At 32.5% G+C, this 23,668-nt stretch overlaps 5 protein-coding genes across 6 annotated transcripts; all 5 read left to right on the forward strand.

Annotated features, from left to right (window-relative positions):
- The first annotated feature begins 5,930 nt into the window (after positions 1-5,930).
- Positions 5,931-6,524, forward strand: LOC111039935. Its single transcript, XM_022323605.1, has one exon. It carries the CDS (start codon positions 5,931-5,933, stop codon positions 6,522-6,524), a length of 594 nt encoding a protein of 197 aa, XP_022179297.1.
- A 2,056-nt stretch (positions 6,525-8,580) lies between these two features.
- LOC111039943 lies at positions 8,581-12,174 on the forward strand. 2 transcript variants are annotated; one of them, XM_022323613.1, is made up of 3 exons: positions 8,581-8,746; positions 8,838-8,959; positions 10,471-12,174. In XM_022323613.1, the coding sequence occupies exon 3, from the start codon at positions 11,223-11,225 to the stop codon at positions 11,931-11,933; it is 711 nt and encodes a 236-aa protein (XP_022179305.1). In that variant the 5' UTR covers positions 8,581-8,746; positions 8,838-8,959; positions 10,471-11,222; the 3' UTR covers positions 11,934-12,174. The 2 variants fall into 2 exon arrangements, with proteins under 2 accessions (XP_022179305.1, XP_022179303.1); XM_022323611.1 differs by having other exon boundaries at positions 8,581-8,959.
- Positions 12,175-13,499: 1,325 nt separating this feature from the next.
- Positions 13,500-16,184, forward strand: LOC111039936. The gene has a single exon (XM_022323606.1). It carries the CDS (start codon positions 13,500-13,502, stop codon positions 16,182-16,184), a length of 2,685 nt encoding a protein of 894 aa, XP_022179298.1.
- A 544-nt stretch (positions 16,185-16,728) lies between these two features.
- On the forward strand, positions 16,729-21,370 carry LOC111039942. The gene is made up of 3 exons (XM_022323610.1): positions 16,729-17,067; positions 17,139-17,403; positions 21,118-21,370. The coding sequence occupies exons 1-3, from the start codon at positions 16,754-16,756 to the stop codon at positions 21,367-21,369; spliced, it is 831 nt and encodes a 276-aa protein (XP_022179302.1). The 5' UTR covers positions 16,729-16,753; the 3' UTR covers position 21,370.
- A 10-nt stretch (positions 21,371-21,380) lies between these two features.
- LOC111039937 lies at positions 21,381-23,059 on the forward strand. Its single transcript, XM_022323607.1, has 2 exons — positions 21,381-22,325; positions 22,395-23,059. Exons 1-2 carry the CDS (start codon positions 21,452-21,454, stop codon positions 23,057-23,059), a joined length of 1,539 nt encoding a protein of 512 aa, XP_022179299.1. The 5' UTR covers positions 21,381-21,451.
- The last annotated feature ends 609 nt before the right edge of the window (positions 23,060-23,668 follow it).

Raw genomic sequence — 23,668 nt, forward strand, 5'->3', positions numbered from 1 at the left:
CATCTAATACATTTAAAATTACCATTAAATATCAAAATTATTAAATATAATTTATTGTCAAGTAAACAGATAATCATACTAGGTTCTTTTTCAAAGCTAGGTAAAACCAGTAAATTCTTTCTCTCTGGCGCCTCTTCCATATTATCAACAAGACATTCTAGTTCCATACAACTTTTAGGATCCGGTTTCAATAGGGACACTATAAGTAATAGTTTATTAGATAATTAAATATCTTAATAACTTATTGACATAAATTTAAAATTATAGGAAAAAACATTCACAGTTGCATACTTGTTTTGTCAGAACTCAGTACAGCTGGTAAATTCGGTTTCCCTGGATCTTGGTTATCTACATTTGAATATTCAACTTCCATACAGCTATTGGGATCTGGTTCTTTTAGACACATTATATATGATGGTACAAATTGTTATTATTTATAAATAATAAATATAGTTATATTAGGTCATTAGGTACCTTAGGTATGTGAATAAATACCTTTATACATAAACCATATTTCATGTAGGGTACCTATTCTAAGAATACATATTTTGATATTCATAAATTTAACAATAAATGAGAAAAATTTTGATTTGATTTTTAAGTGACCATATAACTCAGTAAATAAAAATTACAAATTTACTTTATGTTTGTTCGATCGCGGAACGGTTTTTTCGGCCGCCGATCTATATATATTTATTTTATCATGTGGGGTGGAGATAATTAAGTTATCTACACTTAGTGTCCGGCAAGTTCTCCCCTCCACTGTCGTGACAGCCTCGTCTGCCGATGACCGTGCCGCCAGCCACCCGACGACCTACAACCAATGTTATTTATTTTTTTGTCTTTTTCCAACGGTCGAACTAAGCACAACGTCGTGCTCGTTCACCTTTGCGTGTCGCGAAAAACCTCGTGTGAACATGAGGTGTGATTTCCTGTCAACCTGTGATCGGGTTGTGTCAAGTTGAGTTCTCTTTTGAACTCATCGACGAAGAGATTCTTCATCATCCACGGTTGTTGTTCCGCGTCGTGGGATCATTCAATTGCAGTCGCTGTCAGGTCATATAATATCAGACATACTTATATTTCGTCCATTCGTGATCAGTGGCCAATTATCAACATTATTATTTGTATATTGCAATTTGCGACCTTAGTGTTAAATTATTTACCTTATTTACTATTATTTATTTTTATACATTACGGCAGTTGAGGTCGTTGTACTCAATATTATATTATATTTCGTATTTCAATGTTCTGGGCGCCCGCATATTTTATTAATTAATTTTTAATATGCTAAATAATATTGTTATATAATATATATACTGTACGGTCAGCGGCGGTAGTATTGTTATATTTGAAAAATAGTACTAGTTTTATATTTTGTGTGAGTAACCCCTCCCGCTCCTGTCCTCAACAACAAAAAAAACGCGAGTCGTTGCCTGTAATCGTAGGATCGGCATCAGCGAAAACAATGTTCTTAACATAATTCTAAACTAAGTACATAATATAACTATGGTTAAGGTTAATACATTTTTATTAACTAAATTAAATAGGCAAGTACTAGAAAAATAGAATTTATTTCAGTCATTCAGAAAATTTGTAAACTAAAATTTAAATATTTAAAAAAAATTATAATTATAAATTAGATACTTACCTGAGGTACAAGGTTTATTTATTTTAATAAAAAAATTTAATGATTTCAGGCTTTTATTAGCCCCTTTAAATTTCATTTTGCATGAATTAACATGCCGATTCCAGTTTGTGGAGTTAATTTTTTTTAAATCCCGTTCACGTCCACAATATGAGCACTTCATATTAAAGATATTACAAAATGAACCAACAGTATGGCGGATCGTAGTAAAATTATTTTAACAATCCAGTATTCACTAAAATAACGTCCACAACGCCTGACAAGACAAGTGACTGAATTACAGAAAACAGGAAAAGCAGGATTAAGGCTGGGGCTATACACGGCGATATTCGCGGCGAAATTCGTCGAGCAGTTTTCGTTCTGTCTGGCGATACACAGCAAATTCGCGTGACGGATTCGCTCAATATTTTCGCCGCGATTTTCCAAATATTTATACCATAATTTTGACATAATTCAGTTTCGAAGTTATTAATATAATTCTATGATAAAAATTCTACACCCTGGTGGGGTTAGCACTTGACGTCAAGAATATTCATATAGCATGTGCAAGCACTTACGGTACCTGTTCATTATTTTTCGTTTTTTTTTTTGTTCGTCATTTTCGTTGTGTTCGTCGTAGTTATATCTACTTGGGTATAGTATTGGTACTTACCAGCTAAAATATACAAAAAAATATATATATTCAAAACAGTCATTTTCACCGTTTTTATCACCACGAAGAACATGACAAGTGAATTAACAACTGAGGAGCTTGTGGCTATTGCTGTAGCACTAGAAGAAGACGAGAACAAGATCCAGAAGAAAAGAAAATATTCTGTTCATCCATTAAATGAGGAAAGGAAGGGAAAAGGCCAGTTTCATTTAATATGTGATAATTTGCGTGTGTATCCTGAAAAGTTTTTTTCTTATTATCAAATGTCTATGCCAACATTTGATGAATTGTTGAGTATCGTCAAATCTGACTTATTAAAAATGGAGAATTTAAAAAATGACACAATAGCACCAGAAGAACGTTTGACAATTACTATAAAGTATGTATATTATTTTTATAATTATTAGATCATTATTTATATTTAAAAATCAAAATAACTTTTACATCTTGTAATATTATAAAAAAAAAACATAATAGGTATACCATAATATATAGGTACCTATAGTAGACATCTATAAAAATAATTATAATACATCGTTTGTCTTTTGATTAGCCATAGAATATTCTTTATCTCTAACCGTTTTTTCGAGTGTTTGCTACGGATACGTGTAAGGCTGAAGAGGTATATATGGTTGAAATTGAGGCTGATGTTGTGTATAAGGCTGAGTTTATGTATAAGGCTGAGATGGTGTATAATGTTGATGTGGTGAGTAAGGCTGAGAAGTTTGGTTATCGTTTGTTGTATATTTTTGTACGAGTTGCATTATTTTGATCATCCATACTCTTCATCGCTGGTAACACAAAAAGCAAAAAATGTTTATTTCCATCAAAAACTTCTTCTTTGTTAGTTCTCTTCTCGATGGCGTTCAATACGTGTTCCTGAAACACAGATAGTGTTTTCTTCGACTGTTTAGGCACTGTATTGGGGACACTTCAGGGAGACATTGCCTGGTCTGAAGCCGTTGGTGAATCGGGGTTATCTATAACATTGATTTCTTCTGCCGAATTATCATTTTCAGTGTGTGTCATGTTTCCTGAGGTACTGCAATTAAATACAATTTTCATTATTTGTTACTGATAAGAAAAGAAAATCCTTTTTATGGTATATTATTCCGTATACAATTTCTTTTCAGTGAAATCTCAATTTTATACAAGCAATTTATGTTTATTCACTATAAAATAAATAGGGAAGTGAAAAAGTAAATACTTTGTAATTTATTTAAATCTACCTATTTAAAATGTATATAGTCATCAATTTCAAAATGTTTGTTTTTTAAATAATTTATTTTTCGCTAAATAGTTATGAAACTTAAAAATCAGTTTATGTCAGTATATAATTTAGTACCTTTGATACCATATAGTTACCAAATAAAAAATATTTATTCTGAAAGCAGATCCAATAAAATAAAATAAAAATATGATATTTAACTTCTAAAAAGTGGGTAAGTTGATGTTGCTCTGCTGTACAGTATGTTACAAGTGGGTCACTGTAATGGATGGTGTTAAATTTGAATTCAATGATTTGAACATTTTATATATTTTTAACCACAAAATAATTATTAAATTTTAAATTTGATAAATTATGTCAACATTTGAGCTTTAAATGCCTATAAAAAAAATTTTTAATATGTATTTTTAATATTTTTCAACTGCTATTGTAACAATATATCAGGAGCCTTGAATTAAATTTTCACGTTTTTTTACCCAACAAATTTCATACATTTTATTAATATTTATAGAAAAAAAAACTAAAAAAATTGTAAACTGACAATGCCCACAGCTCAAAAAGAGTCAAAATATTTTAAATATTGTATGGTGTATATAAAATGATATTATAAACATTCAGTGAAATTTTCGTGTATCTACAGTTATTCGTTTTTGAATTACAACAAAATAACTACATGAGAAATCGAATGAATATCAAATGTTGTAAAAATATGAATTTCAAACGCTCATAAAAATTTAATTTGACTTTCTTGTAGACATTTTTTTTTTCATAAAGATAGACAAATTTATTAAGAATCTTATATTACATTTTCAAATCTTAGATTTAAAAATAAAATTTTTTATAAATTTGTAACTTAAAATAATTTGGAAATTCTCGTCATATATTTACGTATTTGTCAAGATATGAACTTGAAATGGTTATTAAATAAAACTGTGACTTAGGAGTTTTAGTAATTTTAAAATATCATTGTAACAATATAGTAGGAGCCATGTATTAAATTTTCAAGCTTTTTTACCCAACAAATAACATTTAATTTATATTTATAGAAAAAAAAACTAAAAAAATTGGATTTTCAATTTAAATATATTAGCAAGTAGATAATTAAAAATACGTCACGTATAAAAATTTGAATTAAAACGACACTTAGATATTTCCTGATTAATTAAATGTATCTCTATTGAATACTTACGATCTTCCGTCTAAATTAGGTTGTAAAAATGACAGATTGTCAAAATAACAATATTTTGTTTTTTTTGTCATAGCTGATCCCGATTTCTCATATTTCTGAACCTCTTTTTTAAATGTATCTTTTAGATTCTTCCATTTTCTCATAATGTGTTAAACAAGTGTAAAAAGGTGACATATAATAGATAGGTACCTACCGCGTTGCATACCTACTGTGTAGGTTATAAATTATAAGTGGATCACTGTAATAGAAAGTGTTAAATTTGAAATCAATCGATATTACATTATAAAATATAATATTTTAAAGATGATATTATGATAGCATAATATTGTAAATTTATGAATTAATAAAAAAAAAATTAGTGGAGACTGTTTATCAACCTATATTACTAAGTATATTATTGTGATTAAAGTAGTTTATTTTTCTATTAAGCTTTACTGCAGTGGGTGAAATTATTAATTTTTGCCTAGAAAATTGCATTTGAAAATAATAAATATCATTATGAGTATAAAATATAACAGTTAATATATTTTAAAAGTTTCAAGTACACATATATAATATTTTAAAATTATAACCAAAAAAATGTTGAAATTAAATCCACGAACACTTTTTATAATGGTCTGAAGGTAGAACTATGACAAAATCTGTCAAAATCACGAAAATGTGCATATATATATATAATTTTGAGGTAGAAAATCATAAACATTTTTTATAAATATCTAAGATTTGAAAATAGAATGCAAAATTCCTTTTAAGTCCTCCTTTCTTTGACAAAAAAAAAGAAATTCTACTGGAAAGCAAGCTGAGTACCTGTATGTTATAAAATATTTTAGATTTTTTTGTTACAATCTTAATTAATACGATTTTTATATTTTTATACTGTTTGGTAATTTGGTATAGAATGTAAAATTTAGAATTATCATTTTAGGTATTTATCAACGGGAGCTACATTTAACCAATTGCATTTAGACTTTTTAATTGGAAAAAGTACAGTTCGAGTAATAATAAAAGAAACTCTCAGTGTTATATGGAAAAACTTACAGCCTTTAGAAATGCCAGAACCTACCAAAGATTCAAACTGCCGAAGGATTTTATAATAATGCGAATTTTCCTAACTGCCTTCTTGCAGTCGACGGAAAGCATATTCGAATAAATAATCCGGCAAAAAGTGGTTCAGACTACTTCAGATTACAAGCATTTTTTTTCTATAATTTTAATGGCTTTAGTAGATTCGAACTATTGTTTCCTTTCCATAGACGTTGGAGCTTATGGACGTGAAAGAGATCCTAATGTCTTCAAAAAGTCACCATTAGGTAAAAAGTTATACGATCGTCAACTGGACATCCCATTGCCAAAAAAGTTACCTAATGATGATGATGGTGTAAAACAACCATTTGTAATAGTTGGAGACGAGGCTTTGCATGAAAACTTACTCAGGCCTTACCCAAGAAAAAATTTAGATTTGAAGAAAAAAATATTTAATATGAGACTCACTCGAGCTAGACGTTATTGGGAATGCACGTTTGGAATTCTAGCGAACAAGTGGAGAGTTTTTCATACGCCTATTTTAGTTGAACCTGAGTTTGCTACATTGATAGTAAAAGCAGTATGTGTTATTCACAATTTTGTTCGTCGTCGAGATGGTGTAGAATATGAAGATACACTTCACTGTGCATTTGAATCTATTAGTTCTGAAACTAACCTTGCTAGAGGGTCAACAATTAGTGCAAGAGATGTCCGAGATTACTTGGCTACATACTTTGATAGCCCAAAAGGAAAATTAGATTGGCAGCACAATGCAGTACACTAATACCTGCAATAATACCTATATAGTTTAGCAGTACTTATTTTCAATTTACAATTCAACTTACATTTTTCTTTTTAAATTTTAAATTTTAAATGAACTGTATTTAAATAAAGATATCGAAAAAGCAAAAGTATGTATCTAATTTAATCGTTTTTATTTTTTGCAGGTTATATACCTATTACAGTATTACTTCCTACACATTTGTTTTGTATTAACCATAGCAGGTGCAAAGGCATTTAATGAACACTAAAATATATTTGTTATTAAAAATTATGAATCCATGCATATTCAATTACAGATTTGAATTAAATAATTTCTATTAAATAATTAATATAATATAAATCAGGATTCGGATATTTATGCAATTAAAATTATTGTTATACTTATGCATTTATGCACTAAAGAATTACCAAATATGCATTCGAAATATGCACTAAAAATTATGAAATATACATTTTTAGCTTAAAACACAGCAAAATATGCACAGAAAATTAATTTTTATATTACATTTTAGTTTATGTACTAACTATGTTAATACGTGGTAAACTGTATTAGTTGTACACAAATGAAAAATTGTTGGTTATAGTTGGTTTAAACAGTTCGATTGTTTTAATTGTTTTTAGAAAAAAAGTTTGAAAATGTACTGAAATATTTTTTAAATTCCAAAATATGCATTTAAAACACAAAACCATAAAATATGCAAAATAGAAATTGAATTGGTTGATTCAGTAGAACACGAATCAAATTTTTATCCAAGTCAGCATTAAATTGAATAAATAGATTTGCAATTTCATAAACATCCAAACCCTAAATATTGTAGAAAAAACGGACGCATGTATAAGTTCGGAAAGTATTTTCACGGACTGTAGAATTCCGGAATGTAAACTGGCGGACCGTATTGTCACGGACCGTATAAATCTGGAAAGTATAATCCCGGACCGTATTCTCGCGGAAAAAAAATTACGTACACCGTATAGTCGCGGACCGTAGAAATGCGGAATAAAATATTGTTCGAACCGTATAATCGCGGAATTTCAAAATATGCGGACTGTATTGTCACGGACCGTATAAATCTGGAAAGTATACTCCCGGACCGTATTCTCTCGGACCGTATTTCCCAGGAAAAAAAATACGCACATAAATCCTAATTCGCGATAAACGTAGTCTATTAGTCTATAGGTAAGTCTCCTATTATTCTTAGCCGCTTCATACCCTCATGTTAAGGAGTTTGATATAGGCAATTTTATATTTATTATTTAGAATGGAATTTTACAGGAGCACCACCGATACCATAACATTTTTTTTAGAAACGTTAATATCTGGCTAGAGAAAATTGAAAATTACATATTAATGATATTTATTATTTAAAATTATATGTAGAAAAAATACGATTAGGAACTGTCTATGTTTGGAAAATTAATAAATAAAATAATAATTCTTAGGAACAAATACAGTTGAGAAATTGGATAAACGAAAACACGTTATTTGGAATCTGCATAGTTTTGAAAATTAATAATTCATGTGAAACACGTATTATTATGAGTAAATTGGAAATACATATTATGTATATTGTAACTATATTATGCAACTCGGTAACTTTTGTAAATTGTAAAAAGTTACTCATTTTAAATTTAACTTGTAACTTGTAACTTGTCACAAATTTTCTTATAACTTTATATGGAAGTTACAAGTTACGTTGTTCTTTTTGTGCAATAATTCATAAGTGGTTATAGGTAATTAGTTCATTTTGGTTTTCACAATTATAATCTGGCCAGTGGGGATATTCAATGTTTGTACGATTATGGTTGGTATATATTTGTATTGTATTTTGTTTTTTTTTGTATTTTTATAGTAAATATTTAATGATAACAATAGTTCGCTTAACTTGACTATTTTAATTTTAGAAATAGCAGCTTTAGCCGAACCGTCGTCGACGAAACGATACGCGATTGTAATATTGTAATACATTTTAAATAAATCAACAATAAGCAAGTTCTCTGATTATTGTGTTCTACACATCCCCGACCGTTCCTACACCTACAAAGCCGGATCGCCACCTCGACCCGCCGGTTAAAACTTATATTATGTCGTGTGACTACAGTCTACAACTGACGCATATGTAACCAATCAGAGACTCAGAAGCAGAACAGATCATCGACCATCGATGGACGACAAAAACACAAAAAACTTTTCCTTTGTTAATAGCAAACAAACCGTGTAAATACGTATGTACTATCATAGTGTATCAGTGCGACAGTTTTATTACAGTGTCTATAATATTTTTTCCATGTTCTGTGACTTGTTTAACTTTTTAAGTTATAACTGGAAATTGGAAACCGATAGACTGGACAACCAGAATACGAGTGTCGAGTTTTCTTATGGTATCGTCATTGTTTCATGATTATTATACCGTATAATACTATAATATTAATCATCGAGTAAGTGTTATTTGTTAATTATTACTGAATATTAGATACTTAGTGCTTGTATTGAAAATTGTCATTTATCAAATCTACGTTTTTTTTCTCTATACGACCAAATTATGTACTGAACGCCATTATCGACTGCTGTAGAGCATTCGGCCTAAGATCAATAATATTCAATCTACGCTGTATAGGTATATTGTAATACATTATGTAATATATTACAATTAATAGGTATTCTACCTTTTTATGTAATAAAATAATTCTCAACTTTTTGACTTTATTTATTGAATTAAATACAAAATTATTCAAATGTTATGTAATTATTTATTAATTTAAATAAAACTATAGTTAGGTAGGTTCCTAGGTAACAGATAAAATAATTTTCATAATTTTACTTCATGATAAAATACTATTACTGTGTTACAACCACAGAACTTCAAAAAATGTATCCAAATTTATTTAAACTTTTAAAATTTGCACTACTTATACCTATAAGTATATAATTATAATGATCAGGAAACTATTTCTCAATGTTATACTTATTATTAGTATGTAAATCACTGTGCAATAATAGTCTCTAGATGTTTCGTTTATTTCCATTTGTGATCTTTTTTTGCAAATTCAATTCATTTGAATATATATATAAATAAAAAAATATACCTAATGAGGTGTGCTTGCCTTTAATATATTCAGCTCTCCCTAAGTTAAAAGTTCAAATTATGCCTATGGGTAGGTAGTAGGTACTAATAAAATATAATATCATAAAATGTATTAGAAATTCAAAATTTGATATTATTGTTGTACTAATATAACAGTAATGTAGGTACCTATAGTTCAACTAGAAAAAACAGTTTATAATGGTAGTGACAGGTACCTATAACAATAAAACCATTAAACCATTTAACCATTGTAGCAAACCAGGTACCAAATCATCTTATAAAAACAAAATAAAGACTGTTTATCTTAAAAGTCAATAAACTGTCTTTTAAGTACCTATCTAAATAACAAAAAAATATAACTAACTTAAAAATACAATTGAAAATAACAATAAAATTATAAAATGTTTTTTTAGCATTATAGTCATTTATATTTTGTACCTACTATGTTTAACTAACTAACTAATCTACCTATGTAATTATAAAATATAATTTTTTCACCTCATTTATTAATTAAAGTAAATACTATTATTATTATTGTAACAGATGAATCAGTGTCAGTTAATGAACAATCTTATAACTTATAAGTTATAAATTTATTACATAATTAAATAAGTTAAATACCTTAGACATCTATAAAAAGGTACGATTGTTAAACTCTTCTGATAATGTTATGTTAATAGTAAATAAATACAAAATATAAAATTTGCTGTTTTAAATATAGCAAAATAAAGGTATCTAGATAGGACCTATGTTTATAAATTATGCTTTTTATTTTCAAGTTTTAATAGAATTAGTAATCATTGATATCATATAGGTACTGATTGAATTTAGTGTTAATATAAGCCAATATTTTACTTTTTACAGGTTACACAACAAAACTATTTTCAAAACTCTCGAAAAATTGTTAACCGTATCAGAATAATTCATTAAATTTATTGAAATCATTAAAGCAGTAGCACACTAGCACATATCTACTTTGGTAAATATTATTAATTAACATTTTATATATTTTATTCTATTAATTAGGTATACCTAACTGAATAATTTGCAGAGGTTGCTTTTAATACATATTTATTGTTATTGGGTGATTGGAAATTATACTGAGTGTTTTTAGAAGGTTTAAGGTCTTCGTATAATAGATTAAAAAAACATCGCCAATTGAAACGGTCAGCTATTGAAGAATTGTGTATGATATCAAGTAATGAATCAAGTGTTGTTGAACAAATTATAATTGAAAATTCAGATTCTTCCTCAGATATTTCTTTAAAATACAATAATATTAGTAATTTGACAAATTGCTCTTTTGAGTATACTAACCGATCTCCAGATAATGTCACCTTAAATCATAATGAATCTCCGATTTCATATCCATCTTCTCTGGAATCATCAAACTTGGACGGAAGCTCTAGTGGAGGAAGTTTAAATCAAGATGAAAATGATACAGCAACTACTTTCCGTGATAAACTTCAAAGCTGGGCTGTTAGGTTCAGAAGTAACCTAACCATTGAAACAATAGATGGCTTATTAGACTTGTTACGGACTGAACATTTCTATGATCTGCCAAAATCAGCAGCTGCTTTATTGAAAAAAAATCAAATAAAAATATAAAAACTATAATGAGCTCAAAGAACACTAATGGCTCCTATGTATACTTTGGTATTGAAGAAAATTTAAAACAAATAATAATTGACGAATATGTTGATGATAATCTACGTTTATTGTTTAACATAGATGGTTTGCCTTTGTTCAATCATTCAAACCAACAGTTTTGGCCCATTTCAGGACTTATTCTGCACAATGAGTACAAATCAAAACCATTTATTGTGTCTGTTTACAAAGGTGATTCAAAACCAAAGAGTATAGTTGAATTTTTGGACGATTTTGTTAAAGAAGTTAAAGTTTTAGTTCAGAATGGAGTGACTATTGGATATAGACAATTTAAAGTAGATATTGTTGGATTTACTTGTGACACACCTGCAAGATCGTTCTTAAAACAATGTAAGGGTCATGGAGGCTTTTATGCTTGTGAGCGTTGTGAAACCAGAGGCAAGACTAAAAACAAAAAAAGGGTGTATACCAGTGTAAATTCTAAGCGACGTTCTAAAAAAAGTTTTATAAAACAAAGTCAAGCTGAACACCATTTAGAAGAAAGATCACCTTTATTAGATATACCACACTTTGATCCCATTAACTCAGTATTTTTAGATTCTATGCATTTGCTTTACTTAGGAATTATGAAATGGATATTGAATAAATTGCTTGGAACAAAAGGAGTTAAGGTGGTTCCAGTCGATCAAAAAAAATCGTTTTTAGAAGTCCCGCTATGACAAAATTGTGAGACTTCGGATGGTTCGATTTTAATGCTGTAAAAATAATAACATTTCTTAACATCTACTCTGTAGAACCGTCGGAGTAATTTTTCTAAGTTTTAACTTTTGACAGTATTATAATATCATGCAAATTTCAGTTTTTACAACATTTTCATTCAATCATATGTATTGAATAAATTAATATTTATAAAAAAACTCTTCGTCCGTTCTTTAGAGGAGGTGTTAAATTTTTTTAGGATTTTTACAGAATTAAAATCACACCAATCTAAGTCCCACAATTTTGACACAGCCGAAGTATGTTTTTACACGAAGAGTAACTGAATACTTTTTCCTAATATAAATTAACCTGACATGAGCCTGCGAGTGCGAGAACGCCAAATTTCGATAACCAATTAATTACGCGACGTTTACCCGGATCGTCGCGCGTTGACCGGATGCCGACCATTTACCGAGAAACAATTTTCGATAATTATCAGATTATAATATTAGTCTAATAATAACAATAATGTTTTTCTATAATACACCACAAAACTGCAAATTCGCATTTACTCAGTCATAAACCTAGTCCTTACTCCTTAGACAGTTATTATTTTTTGATTGTAATTTGAACATATTGTGATTTTTTTTTACCTACCTTTTTACAAATATTTTTAACGATGGATAATACGAAAAATTGGCGTATGGGTAAAAAATCAAAATGTTTTCCGAGTAAAAGCAGAAAAAATAAAGGAAATATTGGTGCACTTGTAAAAAAAAAGGTAAGTGTTGTGACATTTATTCAATTATTTTGCAATCGCCGTCTTTTCGCCGTTGGTGCGTACACCGTACCCCCTACTCTCCTCCCGCCATACCCTATCGCACGGACTGCGTGTGCAGCTGTGCTGTACGTTTTACGTGCTGTCGTTCGAGGGCCGCAATAACGGTCGGTTGTTGTTGTTGTTGTTAATTTTGTTTTTGTACCACTAAACACCGTTGTTTGTTTTGTTCTACCACTGTCATTACCGTCACCACTGCCAACTACACCTACTTTACCGTCTTCAGTTGCAGCGACTATCTACCACACCGTACCACCTCACCGCCTGATCACGGATTGCCTTCAGGTTCCTATTATATTTATGTGTTATTATTTACTATAACATATTACCATGTTATTTTTTGTTTGTTCAGATTATTGTTAAACAACAATAATATTATTTACCCCACAGCTGGCCAGCACCAATTGTGCCCCACCCCCCAATTATCAATTATTATTATTATTGTTTTTGTTTTGTGTATTATTTAAAATAGTAGGCCGTCAATCCGGCAAATGAAACTTAACCACAACCGTGTTGCTTTGATTTTTATACAGTCCATTATATTTCGAAACAGTAAGTGAAGTTAATGTTTGTACAATTAAATTTAAAAACCTGACATAATTGCTTTCGGTTGAGTCACTGGTCATATTAGATATTAATTTCACAAAATATTATTATAGAAATGTTACACATTTTTATGTAAAATTATATAACCTAACCTAACCTAACCTTTCGATTTAAACCTTCCGATCCAGTGCAAACGTTTGAGATGTCCACTGTCACGTTTGGTCAACGTTCATCGCCGTTTTTGGCAATAAGGACATTACATCAATTGGCAACTGACGAAGCCACGAACTACCCAGCTGTTGAGCGAATCATCCGCAATGATTTATATGTGGACGATGTCGCTACTGGAGCCGACAGTGAATCAAATGCTCTTCAATTGCAGCAAGATCTGATAAAGGTATTCGACCGTGGTTGTTTTGAACTAAGGAAATGGTCTAGCAATTCTGTTGCGTTGTTAGAGGCCGTCCCGCCGGACTGTCGCCAAACAGACCAGGTTAACTTTGATGAGTCTACGTCAGATTACACCAAAATTCTCGGGTTAAAATGGGAACCTAACCCCGACATCTTGGCATACCAATATCAACCTAATCCTATACGCTTTAGTAAGCGTGCTATCCTATCAGAAATTGCACGCATTTACGACCCGATTGGACTGCTGATACCAGTCATCACTAGCCTAAAATGCCTCATGAAATATTTGTGGTCCATTGGAGTTGGTTGGGATGATCAGATTCCGGAGGATGCCACCAAAGTATGGTCCCAATATCATGAAGAGCTGCCCTTCATCGGATTGATCAAAATACCACGTCAAGTGACCACAGAAAAGGGTACGTACGAGCTTCACGGGTTCTGTGACAGTTCAGAAATAGCATACGCTGCAGCAGTTTATCTTCTGGTACGATCAACCAATACCACTCAATGTCACCTTCTCATGGGAAAGTCAAAAGTAGCACCGGAAAAGAAATTGTCGATTCCGCGACTCGAACTTTGTGGCGCTTTACTCCTCGCCCGGACTATTGAATATGTACGAACCAATTTAACTTCATTGCAGATCACAAACGTCACTGCCTGGTGTGACTCCACAGTAGTGCTCACATGGCTCCAAATGCCAACGGCAAGATTGAAAACGTTTGTGGCGAATCGCGTCGCTCAAATTCAGCATATGACCTCATCTGACAGCTGGAGGCATGTACCCACTGCACAAAATCCAGCAGACTGTGCCACTCGTGGCCTGACTCCGAAAGAAATAAGTGATCACCCTATTTGGTGGACCGGTCCGCAATTTCTTACTCAACCTTCGGAAACATGGCCGCAAGTAACCATCTTCAACACTGTCGAACCGGGAGAACACAATGTCGAAGAAAAGCCCTTGATACTACTGGCCGTCCAAGTTGAAGAAGAGAGTAAGCTCTTAACCTCATCAACTGACCTACCTAAAGTCCTCCGTCTCACTGCATATTGGTTACGGCTCCGGAGACGTTTAGGCCACCAACCAATGGTATTTGATGAAAACCAATCACCCGGAATAAAAGAGAAAAATGAAGCGTTACTTGCTTTATTACGATGGGTACAGCGGGTACACTTCGCAGAGGATTTGAAACTTCTTACTGCAGGTCGAAACTGTTCAACAAAACTCCGATTATTGAAAGCATTTATAGACCCAATCGGGGGTCTCCTCAAGGTGGGCGGGAGACTTCGCGAGGCGGATTTACCGTTTGAAAATCGCCATCCTATCTTATTACCGAAGAACTCCCAGTTGACGATACTATTAATCGATTTTATCCACCGTCAACATTGTCACCCAGGACCTCAAACAACTCAGAACATTCTTCAACAAGAATATTGGATCATTTCCGCTCGAAGTTTCATACGAAAACGACTCCGTCAATGCGTATCCTGTTTCAAAGCCAGTCCGAAGCCCTTGCAGCCTAGTATGGGAGACCTACCGAAGCCAAGACTAGTTGGTACAAAACCATTCGCTCACGTGGGTGTTGATTTCGCTGGACCGTTCTTCGTAAAAGCCGCTCTTCTAAGACGGATCCAGACGACAAAAGGGTACTTATGTATTTTTGTATGTATGGCAACTCGTGCGGTCCATTTGGAGCTCGTCAGTGATTTGTCAACCGCTCTCTTCCTCGCGGCCCTTGACCGATTTATTAGTCGTCGTGGAAGATGTACTGACCTCTACAGCGATTGCGGAACAAACTTCGTAGGAGCAAAACGCTATTTAAAGGAAGTCCAAGATATTATTGACTCTTCAACCACAGCAACGGATCTGGATAAACGCCAAATTCAATGGCATTTAAATCCACCAGCCGCCCCACACATGGGCGGACTTTGGGAAGCAGCGGTTAAGTCCGCAAAAACGCTACTTCATCGTACCATCCACGACCAAATATTAACCTATGAAGAATTAAATACTATTTTTCATCGAGTAGAGGCCACACTTAACTCGCGTCCTCTAGGAGCCATGTCCTCGGACCCAAACGATCCTCAACCTCTGACCGCTGGACATTTCTTAACTATGGGACCTCTGGGTACGCTACCTGCACCTACCACCTCATCTACCAGTTCAAGACTCGGACTTCACAAACGATGGGCTCTTGTCCAACGAATACAACTACACTTCTGGGAACTATGGCAGAAAGATTACCTACATACCTTGCAAGTAAGATCCAAGTGGCACAAGGACGAACGTAATCTCCTGATCGAAGACCTTGTCATTGTCAAAGAACCAACACCCCCTCTCACTTGGAAAACTGCACGGGTCGTGGAAGTCCACCCGGATGAAGATGGCGTAGTACGTGTGGCCACAGTTCGTGATGCAGACGGCAAATTATTCAAACGTCCAGCCGCAAAGTTGTGTCTATTACCACTAGATATATGAAGGAGAGATGTCCTTCAGGTGGGCGGTATGTTGTGACATTTATTCAATTATTTTGCAATCGCCGTCTTTTCGCCGTTGATACGTACACCGTACCCCCTACTCTCCTCCCGCCNATGCTAGATAAAATTTTCAAAATATTTAATATCTTTTTAAGTTGTTTATAAAAATTTGAACTTTTCGATCTTTTTAGTTTTTTTTTATAAATTACAGTAAAATTGTATTCGTTTGGTGAAAAAGCTTCAAATTTTAATACAAGGCTCCTAATATATAGAAAGATATATAATATAATATAGCTACAACGACAGTTAAAAATTATTAAAAATACATAGTCACAATTGTTTTAATAAGCATTTAAAGTTCAGTTTTGACAAAATACGTAAAAATCGCGAAAATTTGCAATTTAAATTTTATTTTGAGTAAGAAATTCATAAAAATTTATCTTTTTAAATATAAGGTTTGAAAATTCAATACAAGATTCTTCATAAGTTTATCTACTTTTATCAAAGTAATAAGTATATTAATTTAGACAGTATTATTTATAATTTTAATATACTTTTAGAACCACGAATATGAATGACACGGAAGACTTGGCATTATCTCTAGATTTAAATCAAAGCTGCAATCTAGCAGATGTGAAACTAGAAGGAAGACGAATTGTGGACATTAATTATATATTCAATACAATAAAATCGTTTTCACATCCATTTGGGTGCACTTTTAAAAATTTAATTTTTACTCATGAAATACGTAATGGATGCATAAGTTCATTTTATTTTAAATGTAATTTTTGCAATCAAATAGAGGTGATACATTCAGAAGATCCTGCCAACAAATTTAATACCAATTTAGCAATTGTATCAGCAGCAGTGAATATAGGACAAGGGTAAATTATTTTATTTAAAATTTTCGTATTAGTATGTTTTTTTTCCAACCCTTTATATTTTGTATAATTAGACATGCGCAGATAGAAGAATTGGGAGCTATCTTAAACATGCCAGTTATGTCTAATGATAAATATCAATTATTGCACAACGAAATTGCTACGTACTTCAATGAGATATCTTGGGAAGAAATCGAACTAGCTGGTAAGGAAGAAGCAAAGATTGCCATACAAAATAATGAAGTTGATGTCAGTGGTAGACCAATGGTAGCAGTGATTGCAGATGGTGCTTGGTCTAAACGCTCTTACAAAACGAAATACAATGCACTTTCTGGAGTTGTAAGTTAATAATTTAATTAATATCACAATAAAATCAAGGTTAATAATTATTGAAAACAGGGGNATGAGTTAATACAGTCCACAATTATTCTATGACAATCAATCAGGTGTTTTAATTATTATTGTTATACACTATTCCTGTTGTTTGGCTATTAGTTAGGTACATACACTACATTTTGGTCCGTCGAACCGGATAGGATTAGATATATTTTATATTGCTAAAATACTGATATTGTTATTATTATTATTATTATTGTAATTGTCATTTCCTACGTTGTTCTTCTTTTTTTATTATGGGTCGTCCAAAGCGTAAATCGGAAACTACCTCGGTGACTCCGGAATCGAATTTAATATTACGCTCACGTGCTTCGCGCGATATGACGCTTCTAAAAATTCGTATGTTAGATACGTTGGCTAAAGAGGCGCGAACAGATGTCGAAAAGCAACCATCGTTTATGGCGCGTTTTTTATCACTGGATAAATACGCCGATCAGTTCGAAGCGCAGCAGCAAGAAGTGTTGAACATTATGTTGGATTTGGGTCAACAGGACGAATTTAATGGTATAGATTTGTTAATAACAATGGAGGTGGAGGAATTATGTGGGCATATTCGAATGATCGCTGAATTAGTACGGTTAGCAGCGAGTACCACTGATCGAATGCCGCTTCAAAACGGTAGTGGTTTTGGCGGAACCACTATGTCATTACCTAAAATTGAGTTACCTAAATTTGACGGTGACGTAATTCAATGGTGTTATTTTCGTGACATGTTCCGATCGTTAGTACATGAAAATAAATCAATATCAAATATCGAGCGGTACCATTATTTGATATCTTGTTTGTCTGGTCCGGCGTTAACTGTAGTAAAATCGGTTCCGTTGACTTCGGATAACTACAACATAGCTTGGAAGGCATTACACGATTGTTACGAAAATCCGCGTTTGTTGGCAACCGCGCATTTAGATAAATTATTTTCGTTCAGTCCGCTTAAGACGGAATCGGCTACGTCTTTATCTGCTTTCTTAAATACATTCCGCGAAAATGTCGCAGCAATAACGGCGCTCGGTATACAAGATATTTCAGGGTTCTTGTTATTTTATATGGGAGCACGAGTGTTGGATGCTGAAACTAGGCGGTTATATGAAGCCAGTATATCACAGACAGCCATACCGAATTTGGACGGTTTATTAAATTTTGTATCTGAGCGATGTAAGATACTAGATAATATTAGCATTTGCACTGATAAACCAGAAATGTTGGATAAGATTTCAAAAAAGGTTAAAAATGTGAAATCTGGTAAGTCCTCGTTCGCAACGTTATCTTCGCCGAAGTCGTCGAAATGTTTATGTTGTCAGCACGATCATATGCTTTATCGTTGCTTTGTTTTTAAAAGAAAACCAGTATTAGATCGCAGAAAGTTTGTCACCGATAAGTCTTTGTGTTTATTATTTGTCTGGCTTCAGGACACACGGCGAATAAATGTACAACCACATACACGTGTAAGAAATGTGAAGGTCGACACAATACCATGCTACACTTACCCTCGGAGCCGGCTGATGCTAGTAAAAAATCGGAGAATGCCATCGTCCACACCGAAAGTACCAGCCAAAAATCGACAGGCAGTTCGGCAAGCTTTTCTGGCAACCTATCTGCTGAAACCACTGTGGTGTTGGGTACCGCTGTTATTCGAGTGCGAGATGACGCTGGACTGTTACATCCTATTCGAGTTTTACTGGACAACGGATCGCAAGTGTCGGCGATGACATTAAGCTGTGCAACTAAATTAGGACTGAAACGCCACAAGAACCGCAATGATGTTTATGCGCTTTCGCAACAATTAATCACTCGTTTAAAGGGCGTCACGCAATGCGATTTCATCCCGTCGTTGTCGGAGTATCCACGATTCAATGTTACCAACGTGGTCGTCATTTCGCAGATTACTAGTTTAATGCCTAGTCAACCATTACCTAATGCTGTGAGGCGTCGTTATGGACATCTACATCTAGCGGATCCAAATTTTGATTGTCCCGGTCCTATTGACATGTTGATTGGTTGTGATGTATACCCGATGCTATTATTCTCGAAGGCTGAAATCATCAATAGTCCTGGACTTCCGTCGGCTATGCATACACATCTCGGTTGGGTTATTAATGGTCCTTTACAAGATGTCACACCATCGTCCTCAACATTATTAACAATTACTTCAACGCCATCTGTGGAAGAGATGCTACAACAGTTTTGGACAGTGGAAGAACCGGGATCTCCGGCTATCAAGACAACCGAAGACGAGCTATGTGAGAATTGGTTTCAAAAAACTGTGTCTCGGGAGTCGACAGGCAGGTTCGTTGTCGCTCTTCCTTTCAGAACACGAATCAATCTCCCAGCAGAAGTCGAAGTACCGGATACAGGATCGGTGAAACTCGGATCTTCTAGAACAATGGCATTAAATCGTTTGTATAACCTTGAGCGCCGTTTAATGAAGGATCCCGAACTATATTCAGCTTATAAACAGTTCATGAACGAGTACCTTTCACTTGGCCATATGCAACCTGCAAGTACTCCCGGAAAATACTTCATTCCGCATCATGCCGTCGCCAAACGCAATAATGGCAAATTGAAGATACGCGTCGTCTTTGACGCATCGGCAAAAACTTCAACGGGTTATTCTTTAAATGATTGTTTGGTGACGGGTCCCAAATTGCAACTCGATATAAGTGATGTATTATTACGAAGTCGTTTTCATAAATATCTATTTGTCGCTGACATAGAAAAGATGTACCGACAGATTAACATATGCAAAGAAGATCGAGTATATCAACATATTCTGTGGCGGGACACACCGAATGAAGAAGTTCGAGAATTTAAATTGTGCACCATAACCTACGGCGTGAATGCAGCACCGTTTTTGGCAATAAGGTGTCTTCATCAGTTAAATCAAGAGGACGGGTCATTGTTCCCGTTGGCTAACAATATTTTGACTACATCTACTTACGTCGACGATATTATTGCTGGCGCAGACACAGTGGAAGGAATTGTTCAATTAAAGGAACAAGTGGTATCTCTTCTACGTCGGGGCAATTTCAGCTTAAAAAAGTGGGCCAGCAACTGTCCATCTGTATTAATGAATATTCAGGAAGAAGACCGTGCACAAGATTCATGCTTTGATGCAAAGGATGATCAGTCTGTCAAGATTTTGGGTCTCCATTGGAACACGAAGTCGGATATTTTTGGATATCATACCAGTGTGAAAGAAGGCGACATTACAAAACGGTCCATTCTGTCCACGATAGCACGCCTATATGACCCTATCGGTGCAATCGGTCCGANACATAAAACGTAATTATACCTATAATATAAATTAGTTATAAATATAAATATTTCATCTATTCATTATTTTTAAAATTTCTAGGGAAATCATTATAATTATACTTTATTTATACATAAAGAAAAGTCTATTTTAAAAATTTGAAGAAATTGCTATTTTAACATATTTCGTTAAATTTAATAACGTTGATAAAAAAAAAAAATTATGACAAATAAATTTTAAAATTGTTTAAAATCGTTAAGAACAACTTAAATATTCAAGTTTTTAGACTGCATATTTTTTTTTACACAGATGTTTTTATTTTATTTTATTGTCAAAATACAATTCGACCTTATTTTGATAAGCTCATAATGCGATCAATTAAATTGACTATTTATCAATATTTGTAGGCCTGCATAATTGGAGCTAAAACAAAAAAAGTTTTATTCATTGGCGTAAGAAATAAGTATTGTTGTATTTGCCAGAGAGCGTCTAAAAATAATATAGATCCTAAAGAACACCTTTGCTTCAAAAATTGGAACTTGCCTTCAACCGCTATGGAAGCAGATATTATTGTAGAAGGTTTTAAAAGAAGTATTGATATGCATAATCTGATATACTCTAAGCTTATAGGTATTTATTTAAATTGGATTATATTTTAATATTAATGTTGAACATTAAAAAAATTGATAGCGCTATTTTTAACCACATATTTTAATTTTAGGTGATGGAGATAGCAGCGTGATGAAAAGACTACATCTAGCTAAACCATACGGGTATAATTTTATGATTAAAAAAATTGAATGTTCCAACCATATACTGCGCAATTATGTAAATAAATTAAAAGACATATCTACTAAAAGAAGAACTACAAGAGGCGTAAATATTCCGGGAAATATAAGACAAGCAATAAAAGATAGAATTCTTAGACTTAGGTATGCAATAACAGAAGCTGTAAAACATAGAAAACATGAAGATATATCATTTGAACATAAATTATTAAATTTAAAAAAAGATTTAATAAATGGACCAAGTCATGTTTTTGGTGATCATACGAATTGTCAGTTTTACTTTTGCAAAGGACAAAAAGACGGCGAAATAAATTTAGTGCCACAAATGAAATCGTTGGGTATTTGGGAAGAATTAGTTGCAGCGAAAAGTCTTGTATTATATCATGCCGAAAGTTTATTGTACAAAGTAAGTAATAATGCAGCAGAGTCTTACAACTCAATTTTAGCGAAATTTATTGGTGGTAAGCGAGTAAATTTTTCTCTTCGTGGATCGTATAATTTACGGTGCAACGCTGCAGTAACATCCTACAATGCAGGACCTAGACGTTTGCATTTGTTACATAAAAAAATTGCAAAATACAGTCCGGGTCTGTATACTAAAAAATTTATTTCAAAATCTAATTCAAAAAGTATTCAGAGAAGTAAACGTCGATTATTCAATCCTCAAGTTTACAAAAAAACAATATCGGGACCAGATCAGCATTACGGAGCAACAGCAGACATAGAAACATCTGCAGATATGCCTAAACACGAATATGATGCTAAAAAAATATTGTTTTTATCGGAATTGAACGTAACGCAAGCGCAAATAGAACAAATTGAAAAAGGTATGTACAACATGTATTTATTTTTGAATAAAATAATAATACTTATCACAATATATATTTTAATTTTAGATACGAAAGGACAAAATGCATGTATGGAGTGGCATGTACATAGAAAAAAAAGATTGACCGCCTCTGTCTTTGGAAATATATGTAAACTTAGACCCAAAACATCGCGAGCCAAGACTGTATCAAATATTTTATACGGTTCTTTTTGTGGTAACGACGCAACAAAATATGGGATACAAAATGAAGAAAATGCGAAGTCGGCGTTGTCTAACATTATAAATAAACCCATAAGGTCGTCTGGATTAATTATTGATTATGAATTACCATTTCTAGCTGCTTCTCCAGATGGCCTAATAGATGAGGATTCTTTAGTAGAAATCAAATGTCCAATAAGCGCTAAAGATATATCGCCGGAAGAAGGAATTGCAAAAAAAAAAATAAAGAGTTGCGAAATAATAAATGGAAAAATGCAACTCAAACGAACGAATTCTTATTATTATCAAGTACAGGGGCAACTCCACATCTCAAAAAAAAAGTTTTGCTATTTTTGTATTTGGACTTCTCGAGGTATCCTTTATGAAAAAATAAAAAGAGATGACAATTTTTGGGAAGTAAAAATGTTACCCCATTTAGTTAACTTTTATAATAATTGTTTATTACCTGAAATGATTGATCCACGCTATGATAGAAATTTACCATTGAGAGATGGACTGAAAGAGTTAAGCTAATAAACTAGGTTCCTATTTTTTACAGTTTATGTTTTGTATAAATTGAATTGTAATTATGTCCAACATTAGTTTTTTTTACATTTTTATATTTATTTACTAGGTACCATAAGTTATTCTTTCTAAATAATATTTGCATAATAATATATAAATATGTAAGGTAGGTAACGGTATACCTATATATATTTATTATTATTTTTTGCTATATTTATTACTATCTATTATAAAATAAAATATGCTTTTACAAGATAAATCGTTTTTAAAAATATGTATTTAAAAAATATGAATTGTTTAAAAATTTAAAAATTAAAAACGCTACACTGAATAATTATTATCACACTATAGCAACTTAAATTTCTACATACCTATATGTTGATATACTAAATCATGCAATATTAAAAAGTAAACAGATCACTGATCTTGATTGGATTTATTGTGTATTATCTTTATCTATGCATTTATAAATAATACAAAAATAATATTATATTATATTAATAATATGATAGTAGTGTATGTCGTATGATGCGTGTGGGTACCCGGTAGACTATAAGTAATGTAGTCTATTGTTTGATTCTTCGAATGCGGATACGGGTCGTAATGCATTATTGAGAC

Source organism: Myzus persicae, unplaced genomic scaffold (assembly GCF_001856785.1).
Source record: "Myzus persicae strain clone G006 unplaced genomic scaffold, MPER_G0061.0, whole genome shotgun sequence".
In the NCBI taxonomy this organism is placed as follows: Eukaryota; Metazoa; Arthropoda; class Insecta; order Hemiptera; family Aphididae; genus Myzus; species Myzus persicae.

Excerpts from the sequence above, each read along its gene's own strand:
- LOC111039935 (XM_022323605.1), top strand. The coding sequence starts at position 5,931 with ATGGCTTTAGTAGATTCGAACTATTGTTTCCTTTCCATAGACGTTGGA.
- LOC111039943 (XM_022323611.1), top strand. The coding sequence starts at position 11,223 with ATGAGCTCAAAGAACACTAATGGCTCCTATGTATACTTTGGTATTGAA.
- LOC111039936 (XM_022323606.1), top strand. The coding sequence starts at position 13,500 with ATGTCCACTGTCACGTTTGGTCAACGTTCATCGCCGTTTTTGGCAATA.
- LOC111039942 (XM_022323610.1), top strand. The coding sequence starts at position 16,754 with ATGAATGACACGGAAGACTTGGCATTATCTCTAGATTTAAATCAAAGC. Across the intron at positions 17,068-17,138 it reads GCAGTGAATATAGGACAAGG|ACATGCGCAGATAGAAGAAT; the intron begins GTAAATTATTTT and ends TTGTATAATTAG. Across the intron at positions 17,404-21,117 it reads ACAATGCACTTTCTGGAGTT|GCCTGCATAATTGGAGCTAA; the intron begins GTAAGTTAATAA and ends CAATATTTGTAG.
- LOC111039937 (XM_022323607.1), top strand. The coding sequence starts at position 21,452 with ATGAAAAGACTACATCTAGCTAAACCATACGGGTATAATTTTATGATT. Across the intron at positions 22,326-22,394 it reads AATAGAACAAATTGAAAAAG|ATACGAAAGGACAAAATGCA; the intron begins GTATGTACAACA and ends TTTTAATTTTAG.